This window comes from Chanos chanos, chromosome 8 (genome assembly GCF_902362185.1).
Source record: "Chanos chanos chromosome 8, fChaCha1.1, whole genome shotgun sequence".
Taxonomy (NCBI): Eukaryota; Metazoa; Chordata; class Actinopteri; order Gonorynchiformes; family Chanidae; genus Chanos; species Chanos chanos.
This window is the reverse complement of record NC_044502.1, coordinates 35,081,013-35,096,478: the sequence shown is the minus strand read 5'-3', so window position 1 is coordinate 35,096,478 and position 15,466 is coordinate 35,081,013. Positions and strand designations below refer to the sequence as shown.

Below are 15,466 nucleotides of genomic sequence, written 5' to 3'. Positions count from 1 at the left end.
GTTCATCTTAGAGAGCTACGTTGTCTCCGTTCCAAATGTTGATGAAACGTGCTACTCGTGCATACTGCTGACTCGGAAATTTTTCTCTGTATTTTCTAGCTACAATTCGCAAGTACGTTGCACTAATGTCACTCTCTTCAATGAAAAAGATTTGTGAAACATGCAAGTTTAGGTTACAAGAACATAAAACAATGTTAAAATTTGAACAGAGTTCCCATTTATTTAATATATTACCTTATATACATATATTAAAATGTAATTGGTATTTTACATGTCATAATAACTTAAGGAATCAGTGTTTCATGCTCTGCAGTGCTAATACTCTTATCATTTGAGGTACACATGTATGAATAAACATTCGCTTTTTTAAAAAAATTTACAGTACTACACAATCCACATACAGGATTAACGTCACTCATCTCTAGTTCATGCAGAAACTTCTTTTCACTGTTATCACTGTTTTCCTCAACGTCCCATCATTTGAAAATGCAGTATTAGAGTACATATGTGATCAGTGAACAATGACATTAAGTCAAAGCAGGACTACACATATACTTATTGTGATCACCACTGTAGCAGCCTTAGTTCTTATTAGAACTCTTAACAAATTAGCCAGGAAACATGACACAATGACCAAGTCTTTCACTAAGAATTAGACAGATACCAGTGACATGCAAGTGGCATTAACATGTTTCAGTTTTCATTAGCTTGACTGGCTTAAACTGATAACCTTATTTCCTCACACCTAGCCTAAGTAAATATTGGAACCATAAGGCACTTAAATTCACCTTCGTTTCTGGTCAAATGCCCTCACATGCAGAATTAAAAAATGATACCAGTTTTGATTCATGTGGCTTTCGATATCCTGAATGTTTCTCAGCTCATTTAAGCCATAGAGCTCAACCTTTGGATCAGCTGTTCTGCCTGTAAGAGACCAAACAAAAGAAAGGTTATCAAATGTTCATTTCCAAAGACACTACAAACAGTCTCCAACTGGCTTAGATCTACTGGATCTGACAGTGCTGTTCTGGACTGTGACCTTTACTTCTTTAACAATGCTTCTACTGTTGTGTTAAGAAAGTGAATGAGCTGTGTAAGACTGTATTCCCTCATTCATCCTGATGGATAGAAACTTTGTCAATTAAAAAGTACCACTGATGCCTCAGGCAACCAGGGAGCTCCGCTAGAATAGTCACAGACAATAAAGGTTCCCATTCACTGCCACAGTAACATGTTCTGCTCAGTTAAATCCATTGTCCCTACAACAAAAAACAGGGTACTCGCTCATCCTTAGCAGCTTCTAATCAGGACAAGCAAGTTCTGGATCTGTCAATCTGGTGTCAACGGGCATTGAAGTATTTCCACACGGTGTTTACAAACAACGTTATACACAGTAATGTTACACAACACCAATACTATGCTCTCAAGATCTAAATAATGAAGAGCAGTGTTTTAACGACAGAAAAGTTAAGACATTATTTAAAGTGAACCTTGCATACACTGTTAAGCAAATGTATGTTCTGATTAAGAGGGAAATCAGAAAGAGGAAACAAAAGTAACAAAAGGACTGTGAAATTAATAGAGTGTAGAGAAGGCACAATATTACAAAAAGATTCAAATGATACAATTAAGTAAACATATGAAAGAGTGGAGGAGGGGTTGGGTGTTGGCTGACAGGACATGATTTAAACCGCATCTTGGATCAGTCTTCCTACCGTTATAAACCAGTAAGAGTCCAGCCGGTAGAACATTCGAGACATGAAGCCCATCTGACTGACAGGAGCCAGGACGTGGAGATGTAGGTGAGTGACTGAGCAAAAGGGAGGCCAGTGGAACCCAAACCTATGACATATAATCATTCATGTGACCTCTCAACAACGCTTGACCCACGTTTTCATTTTCAAAACAACATCAGTTTTACTACCTAGATGTATTATTTGAATCAGAACACAAAAGCACCATACCTAACATCACTGAGATCTGTGAAGTTGTTCTTCTGAAGTACCGCCTTGCCGATTTCCACCATCTTCTCAACTGATCACAAACAAGTATTCATAAGTAAACAACAACAAATAACTTATATTAATAGCTGGAACTTGAAGAAAAAAAAAAGACCACCAGAGAGAAAGTTATGTGAAACCTAGGATCACTATGTCAAGCAGGAGGTTATCCACTTCTCATACTTCTTTTAATATTTCATGTTCACGTAATGCTGAGATCAATATTAACCAACAAATATTACTAAGGGACTCACCTAAAGGAATGTGTTGTTTTCCGAGTGATTTACAATTCCCAACATGCTGTGTTGGTACAACCAGGTAATGATGAGGGGCTCCAGGTTTTATATCTCTGAAGCAGGATATTTCCTCGTCCTAAAAACAAACAAACACATTCTGTACAACATGTCTTGCTATCTGGAGAAAGACCAATCAATCGGTTGCTAACTATGACAGCGGTTTTAAGTGAAACGCCTTTGAGCCTAATAATGTCCCTTAAACACTGATGGTATACTTACGGAATGCAGAAGTTCGGTATCCAGTTCTTTGTTCACAATTTTACAAAATATACATTTTTTATTATATCCATCATTTTGAATATGCTTATCGCCCGTGGCTTCGGCAGTCTGAGGATCATCCCCACTAGTCGCCATTTTCACCACAATAAAATATGACAGTACAATCTCTTGTGTGATCTTTATAGTCGCCGGTTTCCCGATTACATCAATTCTGCCACCTGCTGGTCTGGAGTGATTAGCGCAAAAACGGCAAGGTATGTGCCGGAGTTAACCCAATTTTCTGTCAAGTAGGTTAACTTCGACACGAGCTTTACACAAACTAGTAATGTTGTTTATTCCATGATAATTATGTTTATGAGAATTATGCAATTTTATAACATTATTCATGTTTCAATGCTTAAAGTGGACCAAAAAGTGGACCAACAGAGAAGGGACTCAGTTCTTTTGCGCTGACATTGTGAGTTAATTTGAAAGAGGACTCGGTTCCCTTTCTGGTCCACTTCAGTTCTGATGGGGCCTCAGTCCTCTTTCTCTTCACTCTGTAGTTCCTCTGCAGTTCTCAGATCTCCTAGATTATGGGTAGCTTTCACCTGGAACAAGATGGCTGCTGCTGCATTTGTCTTATTCACATTCCTGTTGTATTTGGTTAATTGTGTTTTCCGTTCCATATCTGGAAAAGTGCAGTAGTTTCTTCCTCGGACCAAACTACTCCTCATCCACCAGTCTTGCTGTCGTTACCAGTACGCTGGAATATAGGGTCACATTGAAGAAAATAAAAATTCTGAGATTTTGAGAATAAAGTCGTAATATGTGACCCGATGAGGGTAAACTCTCCACATCGTGGCCGTGTCAACTTTCCAGGAGACCACAAAAACCACAGGGAATAAGTAATTCGTCAAAAATGAGATAGTGGTGGATTCAAATTCCTGAAGTGTTTATCTATCATGTGCCTTCTTTTTGAAACTGAAAGTGATTTGTAAATATATATATAAAAAAGTTCGTCCCCTGAGAACTGATAGGGGAGAAAACATCATCAATTTCCTGTTATGCTGCATTATTGAACCAAGCACTCGCAAATTGTATGCATCCATGTTTTGATACACTCATGCAGTTCAAGATCACCCTCTCACGTTTGCTGTGATGTCAACTTGCAATACAAAGCACTTTTGTTAAAAACCTAATTTAAGTAATCCTGGATTTTTGACTGAAACAGGAAGGAATGTGCTTCTGTGGTGGCACTTTTGATTGCTTTTCTTTTTTTGTGGTGTAGTAATGCAATGCTGAACCTAAACAATAATTGTGGATGAAACAACTGCCCAACTCCATGTAGTCCTCCCAGGTAGTCCTCCAACTATTCAAATGCAAATAAATACCCTTTGATATAAAACAATAGGGAGAACATCTGTTAATGTGTTGAAGTCACAGAATGATGAAGGGACATACAAAGATATGCAGAGAATGAGAAGAATAAAAAAAAAATCACAATTTACCACTAAATTCAGTGCTTTATCTTGGACTTTTTACAATATTTTATATACATTTAATGGATTTTTATTTCAACACCGCACATTCAAAGTTAACTTACTGATAGAGTAAAACACTATCCAAATCTAACCATTTAAAGCGTCAATTCCTTTTCTAAAAATAGACTTTGTGCTGAGAACGTATGCAAAAAAAGACTGATTTCTCAGAACGGCCATTTGCAAAATCATAATTTTCTGCTGAGGATTAAAGCCAAAGTGTTTGGTTAATCTTGGCAAGTGATACCTCATTTTGTAGCTCTGATCCTGTGCTTTAGTATCTTGTGATAAAACAAAAATGGAAATTTTGTGAATGTGCCCCTAAATCATGTGTGCAGTCACGTATTACAAGCATAAAGTCGTAATTTAACGAGAAAAAATTGTATTATGAGAATAAAGTCATAATTCTGCGAGAAAAAAAATCATATTATTACGAGAATACATTTCTGTAAGATTTCAAGAGAAAAAAACATTTTTAAGAAAATATATTACCAGCAACCAACAAAACAGGCGAGAGGTCCTGATAGTTATGATAATGTGGTGCTGATGTGCCAAAAGATTAGGTATTTCATTATTTGTGAAACCTATTGATTTACCCTTGTTACACTGTAAATACAGAAACGGACATTAGGGGAAAAGACAAGATGAGAAGCATGGAGGGGAACAGGAGGCAGGGGGAGTATGTGCCATGTTGAAAAAGAAGATATGGAGAATAATAAAAAGGTTGAATTAATAAGCACTATCAGGGATTATTGAAACATTACACCTATATTAAAGTGTAACTTCACAAGATGCTCCATGTTCCTCATTTTAATGCAGGTGGCAGGCTGCTCTTCTGATATTTCCCCTCTAAAATAACATGTAACCTAAAATTTAGACTTTAGTCTTGTAATATGACTTTTTTCTTGTTAAATTACGATTTTGTTTCAGTAACATCATGACTTTTCTCTCGTTAAAGTACGACTTTCTTCTTATGACTTTATTCTCGTAATATTACAACTTTATTCTCAAAATCTCAGATTTTTTTTCTTCTTCAATGTCACCCTAATACTCCTTTATATTACCAATGGCCAGGGTTCTGTCTATTTGTTTTTTTTCCGAGTGTCCCAGTGCAATAGCATATGATCTGTCCACAGCCAGCCTAGAGGGCTAAAATACAATGGCAAAAGGCAAAGTGAACTTGGAGCGCTTTGTGTTCACAATGCACAGGTTAAGCGAACCGCAACACAGAATCGAAGCAAACCAAGCTGAGACCACCTCTTGGGGTGGTCTTAGTTCGGTTCATTTCAAAAGGCTCTGAGTTTGTTTGGAGTGTTCACATATGTGCAAAAAAGCTGACTAAATGCTCTGAGTTCGTTTTGACGGCTGAAAGGTACCTTAGTCTGCCTCAGAAAAGACATACAACTAGGGAGTTAGAATTAAAATAAATAAATAAGAGGCAGAAGAAAACTGTAGTATAATTGTGTACACTTAAAAGATCTACAGAGTTTACACAAAGGCCTTAGGGGTGAAATGACTCACTTATGCAAAGTCAGTAAATGATCCATAAAAATGATAATAGTGAATATTCAGTTTATAGCCGAAATGTATTTTTAATGTTCAGCTGATATTTGCTGAAATAAACTTGTTTGGGGTGATTGTCTGAAAATGTGCGAAAATATTCAGGAATTTAAGCAATGTTTGAAGGATTGTACCTTACACAAACTTCAGCTATGGTTTGATGTTATACCTACAGATTGCACATGCTTCCCTCTGATTTAAACAGAATGTTAAAAGTAGGTTTTCAGCTGGCAAACTGAAAGCTTTTTTTTTTTTTTAACTAACATAACACCACAGTTGTTTAAATGGGTGATTGTCTTTAGGAACATAGTATGACTGAGTGGTACTGTGAGCGGCTATATGCACAATCATAATACATTCATTCATTCATTCATTCATTCATTATCTAAACCGCTTGTCCTGATTAGGGTCGCGGGGGTGCTGGAGCCTATCCCAGCGCACATAGGGCGAAAGGCGGAGAAACACCCTGGACAGGTCGCCAGTCCATCAATCATAATACAGTTGTACATAAATTACTGAGATACTTGGTCTTAATCCAGGAAAACACCATAGCCCATGACAAATACTGTGGTAGTGGAAAAATGTACCATCATTAGGTAACTGTATTTTGTAGAGTACTGTAAATAATCCATTGTACAATTGTAAATACCACAATAATGGCAGAATATACTGACATTAGACCATGGTGCCTCATAAAGTACCACCGTAGTATGTTGCATGTACAGTAGCAGTACCATGTTAACTTTTGCTATATTGTGTTTACATTGTCTTTGTTAGTCGCTGATGTTCTGATCATCATTCTGTCACTGATCTTCTGTCCACATCTCCTTCTGTGCTGTTAAAGACGTGGGGGAGGTTAAGGTGGATGGCTGGGCAAGCACCTCTTCTGATGAAAAGTTATGCAAGAGTTGAAGAACAGATTAAGAAGGGACAAAGGTGGTGAAAATGGCACATCCTGTCTTTACCAGCAATGCAGTATGGGTAGCAGTTGGGATACATTATTTATGACAGAAAGGTGTAGAATGTACTGAAGTCTGTACAGCCCTGTCTGTCTGTCCTGCATGTCTATGTTCCTCAGGGACACATGTTGTGATGTGCAGATCAGAGCAGTTATGTTTGTTTGTCAGCACATTTGAGTGACCATACATACATCACTACTTGAAAATAACATAACATGGTTAATGGGACGGTTGTTCAAGTCAAAGTGGTCATAAGTGGCATACATTGCAGTCCGAGTACAATGCGTACAAGTGACATGTATAGAAGTTAAATATTTATGTTTTTTTGTTTGTTTGTTTGTTTGATAACTGGTGTACATCATTGGTGTCTCAATACATGGTTATTTAACAACTTTAAAAGTTCTTGATCTCAATATCTTGGTAAAACTGGCTCAGGAACCATATCATTGAGTCCTCCTTGATGGACAGTGTGGTACAGTTCAGACCCATTTTGGTAAGCTTTGCATTTTGTTCCCACTCTCGCTGAGTTTTCCTCTTTGTGACATCACTTTCTAGCAACTAGAGGTATAGTATGTTCTCATGTAGGGATGGGGTGTGGGTAGAGATATTTTGTATGGAACCCCTCAAATTTCATAGATGATTAGTGAATGTCTTTGGGGCTTCCCTTGGATGTAAAGTTAGATTGTTGTGAATGCTTGTTGCTAATCTGGAATGCTGTGACTGTTGGTGGAAGATGTTTATAGAGTTGTGGTTTTGTCTTGTTGCAGTTGATTGATGTGACAGTGCGTTTGTGATATAGTAATGTACACGCAACAATGAGAGATCAAAACCAGTAGAAGCTGACAGGACAATATAACAACATATCTGCAAAAAGTGTGAGGATTTGACAGACCAAGACCCAATCGCAGATGCACTGAGTAAAATAAGATTTATTCAAAACAAAAATCAGAATCCAATCTCAAACAGTGTCCAGTCCAAGGTCAAATCCAGAAATCCAGAGGGCAAACAAATCCAAAGGCAAAAGAATGGTCAAAACAGGATACAAACAAGGTCAGAGCCAGAGATCCACAGGGCAACCAAATCCAAAACGTAAAGCAAAAACAGGTCCAGGTAAACACAGTCAAAATTACAGATCACGGAAGACAAACCACACAGACTGGCAGAGAGAACAAAAGGTCACAACCTGACAAAGAACAGGTACAAACACAGGACTTAAATGCACAGAACAATAAACAGCAGACAGACTATTGGAGGAGACAAACCAGGTAATAATAGGGATCAGGTGGGGGGCGGGGACAGGAGTACACAGGGACAAACAGAAGCACATGGCAAAACCAAAACAAACAAAAGCACAACTCGACAATACACAGGATGGCCAGCAGGATGGCCAGATTCCCCAATCCTGGCAGATGTACTGACAAAAAGGTGGATATGCAAATAGGATGTACAACTGTTGGAGTGGTACAAAGGGTCAAGGTTCTTGGCTAGGTCAAGCAAAGCCACTAAAAATAACAAAATATTTTTTGTGACCTGAGATTTTAGAAGATGAAATTTGTACTGAAGTTTCAGTAGCCTTAGCCTTAGACTAAATAATTCTTCACCTCAATGTCAGAATGCTAAGTCAGGTAGGTGTAATTATCTTAGTCTTCAGAGCACATGCTATGTACTGTGGTAATTCAAAGACACATACATTAAGGATGGTGTAATATCTGATCACTTATATTCTGCTTCTGGACCTCTTAAAGGGAACCAATTCACAACTGAAAACTGAAGAGGTATTCAAGTTTATTTCTGAAAGAAATATGCATATAGACTTATTCAATGTGAAGAAAAATGCACAAAGAAGTGCTGGCGACTGGGTTGTGTGAAACATCAACATACTTCAAGGTTCATAATATCATCCATATATCCATTTGTGGTATGTCTACAGAAGTTTTACAGTATTCCTGTGGTAGTTCTGTAGCAGTTATGTGGTACTTTTGCAGTAAAATATTAGCTGAGCAGTGATTTTTTGTACAGTTTTTATGCTGTAACTTTCAGGTGCCATTTGCTGCAGTGATTCAAATTCAAATATACGAAGATTAATTTCAAAGAGAGAACATGTATTATACACAACAACTATCAAAACCATTATAATATTAGCTTAGTAATATAAATCTGGAAAGAAGCAAAAACCCTAAAATGTTTTTAATTTATTAATAAAAATAAGATTCAGGGGATGATTGATGCGGTAATTACAAACTGTTGTTCAGCCCCAGAGCAGTCCCAGGAGCTGTGAAAATGTTAGAAATGGTTAGAGAGACTGGATGATTCTGCACAAAACCAGGAGCTTTCTTATGGAGGTAGACCAGGATACAGGTCAGAACTGAAAAATAAGACTTAAACAAGACTCAGAGTAACAAGTATTGTGCTTAGCAAAGACTTGGCCAAGAAAAACTGAAAAGATTGGAGTATTCATAGCATCAGGAAACTAGGCTTTGGTGAACAGAAAATAGGTGAAACTAGGCTTAACCGAACAGAAATAGGTGGAACCAGTGCTTGAAGTATTAACTGACTGCACCAAAGGAAACAGGGCACAGGTTAAAACAGTGAAAACTGAACACTATATGGCCATCAGAGGGGGGAAGTGAGAGCCCCAAGCAAATTTTTTCTTCCTCAAATTTTTGTTCTTCCTCTGGTGTTCTTTTCTTGTCCTCTAGGATTCTTTTATTTGTTATCTCTCTGGCCTTTTCAGTTTAATCACTCAAAGTTTGACCCCATCTCAGATTTACAGTCCCTAATGAATTACTGATAAAGCGGTTGTAATTACCAAATGAAATTAAACAGACCTTGAAACAAATATCAGTTTTGAAATGCCAATTGTGGAATAGTAAGTTCCCCCCTCTACCCAGCCCCTCTCTCTCCATCTCTCTCTTGCACACACACACACAGACACACACAGACACACAAATTCTCTCTTTTAATTAATATAGTTAACTGTAGCTCATTGCAGATGCTTCATTCCACCACCACATTGAATAGGGATGAATCTAAGAGTGAAAGGCTAATTCAGTGCATATATGCCAGATGCATATAGTCTCACCTGTTTCCAGCAGGGTATAGAAGATTCTCTACCTTTCCATTCCCAAGCAGTGGAGTTACAGAGCCCCTCTCCTCTCCTTCAGCTACTCCTCGGCACAAGGCGTTCAGAATAACAAGTTCCCCAGAGTAAACTAAGAAAAGCTGGCTAAGCAAGCTCAACTGAACAGTGCCATACAGATTCAGGGTTGCCAATTTGTAAAGTTGTAGATATTGTATAAAGACGTATCAGTTGTTGGATATGATGGGTGTTAATTAAAGCACACAACTCTATTACATAGTGTTGTACTCCTGCCTCTTTCTGGATTCTAGATCACATAGTAAGTATTCACTCTACCATTTGTGAATACTTTACAAATAGTCTCTGGGTGCAGAAACAGTACAATGTACAGTTCCTGCTGTCATTTCCAAAAGTGCTGACTTTTTCAGCTGGCAATGTCATGGCAAAGTATTTTCAAACTGTAACATTGTGGTGCTTAATATAAAAAATGATGCCTTACACTACAATAAACCTGGGAGGCTGTGCTAGAGATTACTTATTATCTGGGACCAGTGCAAGGATATCAGAGGCAAAAACACAGTAGTAAAGAGGAGAATTAAGGCTAAATCAGTTTAACTTTATTTATTTATTTATTCATTTTCCCCTTGGACATTGGTGCTTTGGATTTGATGTTAAATGTTTCAATTTGTAAACATTTTGCGTGCTATAGTATCATTTTGCTCGATATTTTAGACATACAATTAACTCCACAGTCAGTGCACTGCTAATCAGCTGTCAGCACTTTGTACTTCCTGACTTACCATGCAGGTAATTAGAGACCTCTACAGTCAGATTTTCCACCACTGGTTGCCACTGTGTAGATGTGATAATACTGTGAGAAATAACATGATGTCAGCTGAAGACTGACAGTGGAGCTTAAGGAAGACTGTATAGTGATGTAGAAATAGTGCTTTTTTTCTTCAAGGCAAGATGTTCTGACTAGACATAGTTTACGCCCGTGATGTTTAAGAACCTGTGGTCCCTTAGAATGATACAAAGCATATGAGCTAAATACAATTTTAATTTAGCATTGTGCAAAACATATGGCTTGCAGTCCATGCTGGTTGTATATTTCATCTACGTACAGACCAGTAACACGAAAGACCATCAACTGATTAATCAAGAGAAGCAGAGAGTGTCAACACTGTAATATTGTATCATCAACTCTGTTCTCTTGGCTTGTCAATTAGTTTCCCCAACATATTTACTTGAGGATTTTACTATGTAACTTTGGAACTTGCTATGTCGGCTTTTGTGAAGCAGGCTATTAAGTTACCTAAGTTAACGTTTTGAATATTGGATGAGGCATATCACAGTCCCTCTCCCAGCCACCACAACACAGCCGGTGCACTTAATAAATCCTGCTGTCAGTTGCTGTCATTTATAGCATGGATTCATTTTTCGTGATCTGTTGTGGACGTTTTTGGCTCTGACAGATTTTTGACCTGCAAATGCAGGAAGCTGATTATCTCTTAATTTAGCATGATTGTGGTACTTTGTGGAAAAATTGGACTGTGGTGCTTTGCTTTGGAAAAGCGTTACTGCTGGAATAATTATCCACTACAGTAATGAAAACGCATTAACCACACTGAGTCCAATTTAATTAAACTCATAAAATACTTTTGTCTGAACATGCACACTAAATCTATGGAAATTACAATACACTGTTTGCTTTGTTACCCCTCGATACATTTTGAATTTGCCTTCTTAAATGCACTTGGAGCATTTGTGGGATCAATTATTGTGAATTGCACATTCAGTTTCCTCCTTTGAGAGGTCTCAGGGATGGGCCGATCTACATATTTTTCAATTTTGTATGTAATTATTTTATGAATTTCCTTGAGCAAATGCTTCTGGCCTACTGGGGGTATAAAATAAGTTACATTCTGTCCTATTTTATTATATCCGAAAGGTGGCTTTTTATTGGATTTAATTTATGCCTGATGCAGTTAAAGAGTTGCATTAAGTTTCTGATGCTCTGTGATTATGCGGATGGAACATCTGCCGCACTTACAGCTTTACAGGTCACACAAAAACTATTGTACATGTACATGGGCTTTGGTTGGTTGGTTAACACTGTTGCCTCACGGCAAGAAGGCCCTGGGTTCGAACCCCCGCAGTCCCAGATCCTTTCTGTGTGGACTTTGCATGTTCTCCACGTGTTTGCTTGGGTTGGTATGCAACCGGTTGACACACTAATATTCACATCTAGTGTAATTCTAAAGAAGTTTACAGTGTCTCTTTATATATACCAAACTTTACGTTAAGCTTCTGTACAGGCCACTGAAATGTTTTAACTAGAACATTTTTCTATTACATGTTTGAACGATATATTTAGCAAAACAGACTTAAGTGTAACTAACAACTTTTATTCAATTTACTTCCCTCAACCGTTAACTTTCACAAAGTGCGTCATGCGTTAATTATAAGCATATCGGTGAGCAATGAATATCTAACATTAAATATGTGAAACAATAAATAGCTGAAACAATAAATATGTGAAACAATAAATATCTTAACATTAACAGTGTGCAGGAGCCTTTAGAAACACTATCACCGTTAACTGAACTTGTAAGTTTCCTAGTAACCCAAAACGGCGTCGCCTCAGGAATCTTCGACAGGATGGACTTACTTGGTTTCGAACTTATATACATATCAGATTCGTTACAACACTCGTAACTTTTAGCAGACAGTCCCGTTAATAAAGTCTGACCTTATGAAGTAGATCTTTATGATTTATTTACAGTTTACCAACCTGTATTAAGCAGGAATAAACAAGAGCAATGTGGACACGGTGTGTCCAAGTCGTCCCAGATTGCTTCGGAGGAAACCATGGAAACGGACACTCTCTCACCGATACCCCGAAGCAACTAACACGAACACAAAAGTTCCGCCTCAATGCTACCTGAAACAAAAACGTTTTCCTCACCCCATAAATGTGGCCACACTATTTTAGGTCCGCCACATGAACACACACAGTCTCGTCCTCATTCTGCACACACACATTTGTATTAAAGTCTCTCTCTCACTCACTTACAGATACAAATACATACAAAGATCTTAATTATGTTAGACACACTTCAGACACTCAGTTTAGCGTTCAGATCATTGTAAACTCTGTATGTAACTGCGTTTATGCTACCGTTGTGTTCCAAAGATGAGTGCGGTTTTAAACGGTTTAGACGGTTTTAAAGCAGTGGACTAGTATGCTAGTTGTTCGAAAACGCGCCCGCTTGTTAAAGACTGAGTTTCACTGGATTTCCCATTTGCTGCTTTTACCGATGGCATCGCTCTCATCAGAGGCGGGCTATCAGCTTGTTTATCACGCGTCCATGGCAGGCAATTAGAACAGGGTTCCCGTAAGCCTATCCCCGACAACCCTTGGTTCAATGCGCATGACGTCACACACAGGCGGGATGACGTCATGCAAGTGCTCAATGACGTCACTGCTGTCGCGCCTATAAAAGGAGCGGCTCCTCGCTTGTCACGCATTGCTGTTCATTCTTTGGACGGAGTGCTACTATGGGTCAAGTGGTCAGTGTGAAGAAGGAGAAAAAGAGGGCCGGGGGCCTCCTTACCATATTGGCAAGGAAGGCTAGAAAGTGGTTCTGCAGGGCTAAGGTATCACCTTGCCCTGAGGAAATCATGGTCTCGAGTCCCTCCTCTTGTGATCTTCCAGGGCTTGAGTCTTCAGTGATGGAGGTATCAACCCCACCGGAAGAGAACGTTCAATCCCCCTCAAGGAACATTACTCCGGGCTGTCAGATTGATCGGCGCTTGCCCGGGTTGCCGGACAACGTCGCCGACTCAGTCAAGGAACTGGTAGCTGTGCTTGTCGAACAAGTGTTCGAGGACATACTCCAGACCGCAGCCGAGGGGAGGAGATAGAGTCGAAATATATTTAAATAAAATATATTTTTCTCCATTAAAATATGTGTCTCAGTGTTTTTTCTTTCCATCTGACATCCTCATAAAAACACATACATATGTATGTCTACATATAGCCTATATATAGACCTAGGCTATATGTATACACACACATCACGTATAGCCTACATACGATATATTCTGTATTTTGTTTTATTTTCATTTGACATCCTTATACACACACACATATCATATATCGTATGTCTGCATACATACATATATACCAGTGGCGCCTCGTGAGCTGGAAGAGAGGAACAAACTTCCCCTTTAAATCTCATTGATTTCAACCTTTTACCATTAATTAGCAATGAAACTAACATTCGCAGGATGATTTACACCAGTCGCCTAAATAGAGCAATGAAACTAACGATCAATCGATAATCATGTACACTATTTACTCAATGCATGTACTCTATTCGTAACACGACAAAGCCACTATGTAAAACATATTACGGGGTTAGTTTTCCTATATGTATTCAGATAATTGCCATCCTTGTTAAACAATTTCACGCCGTAGCTTTCTAGCACACAAGCTTCAGACAATCCACGGTGTTTCACGAGCATTTAAACTGCAGAATTCTTGCAACTCAGACGAGCGCATTTGACATTAATACTCCCTGCATTCCGGTAGAGCGCGAAAAGTACAAGTATCCACAAAGTTCAAGAACATGTGGGTATAACAATTGTAACACAGTTCAGTAAAGAGAAATAATACCATCACGAAATGATATTGGTAATCAGTTACTCGATTGTTTACGCGATTGGTGTCAATTAATTTTGTGAATCGTTAGTTTAACTGTTAATCAAGGCGGATTAACGTGCAGGTTGAAACTAATGATAGATTTAAAGGGGAGGCTTCTTCCTCCTCTGTTTCCAGCTCACCAGCCGCCACTTTCAAGATTTTTAATTAGAGTTTTCAAGATGTCTTTTTCATGCTTTTCCTCAAGAAATACGCTAAAATGTTCCCCCAGTATGCATGTACAGTATCTGCTACTTAGCTATGCAAATTTTTCAGCGTTTAATTAAAGCCATGTGTAACCTGTCATATTTATGGCGTCAGGCAGTTGGTCCTCATTAGTGTTTCTCCATCACATCATTAATTACCTAAACCCTTCTTTCTCTATTAGAGCATGAGGCTGGAAGAAACAGGTGGAAGACTGTTCTGTGTCTATGAGCTGTGCATGTAAAGAAAGAGGCATTGTTCTGCAGGTTGTTTGTGAGCGACTTGTATAAGATGTTGCCATTCTCTTAGAACTGGCATTTGAAAACACTGCAGTGTGCTATTGACTGTTAAATCACATAAACTGATCTCAGCTGGGAATGTTTTTTTTTTGTTTTTTTTTTAAGCCCTGCTCTGAAAATGAGACACATATTGTGTGCATGTACTGCATGTATTGCCTAAACCAACACTTTGGAAAGTTCATTAATGATAAAAATAAAGATTATGAAATGCCATAAGAAACGACATGACATCAGCTGAGAACTGCCAGTAGAGCTCAAGGAACGCTCAAAGGATTGTAGAGTGATGTAAAAAATAGTACTTTTTTCCTCAAGACAAGATCTTCTGGCTGGATGTAGTTTACACCTAAGGTGTTTTGAGGATCTGTGGCCCTTTACATGATACAAAGCACATAAACTAAACAGAATTTTAATTTAAAAATGGGCTGAGGACAGACCAGTAGCACGAAGGGCCATAGGTGACTAATCAAGAGAGACAAAAAGGATGAGTGTCAGTATTGTAATACTCTCTGCTCAATTGTGTTCCTTTGGCTTCCCAATTAGTTTGGGCCTACATAATGTGACATAATATATGCAAATATTGTCATTAATATGCACATTCATGTTTAGTCTCTAAATTAAGAGCTCA

General features: G+C 38.3%; 1 protein-coding gene across 1 annotated transcript; it reads right to left on the bottom strand.

Annotated features, from left to right (window-relative positions):
• Nucleotides 1–272: 272 nt before the first annotated feature.
• Nucleotides 273–11,822, bottom strand: hint3 (histidine triad nucleotide binding protein 3). The gene is made up of 6 exons (XM_030783136.1): nt 11,761–11,822; nt 2,516–2,741; nt 2,255–2,372; nt 1,965–2,034; nt 1,716–1,842; nt 273–924 (listed from the first exon to the last, which is right to left on the bottom strand). Exons 1-6 carry the CDS (start codon nt 11,820–11,822, stop codon nt 886–888), a joined length of 642 nt encoding a protein of 213 aa, XP_030638996.1. The 3' UTR covers nt 273–885.
• Nucleotides 11,823–15,466: the final 3,644 nt, after the last annotated feature.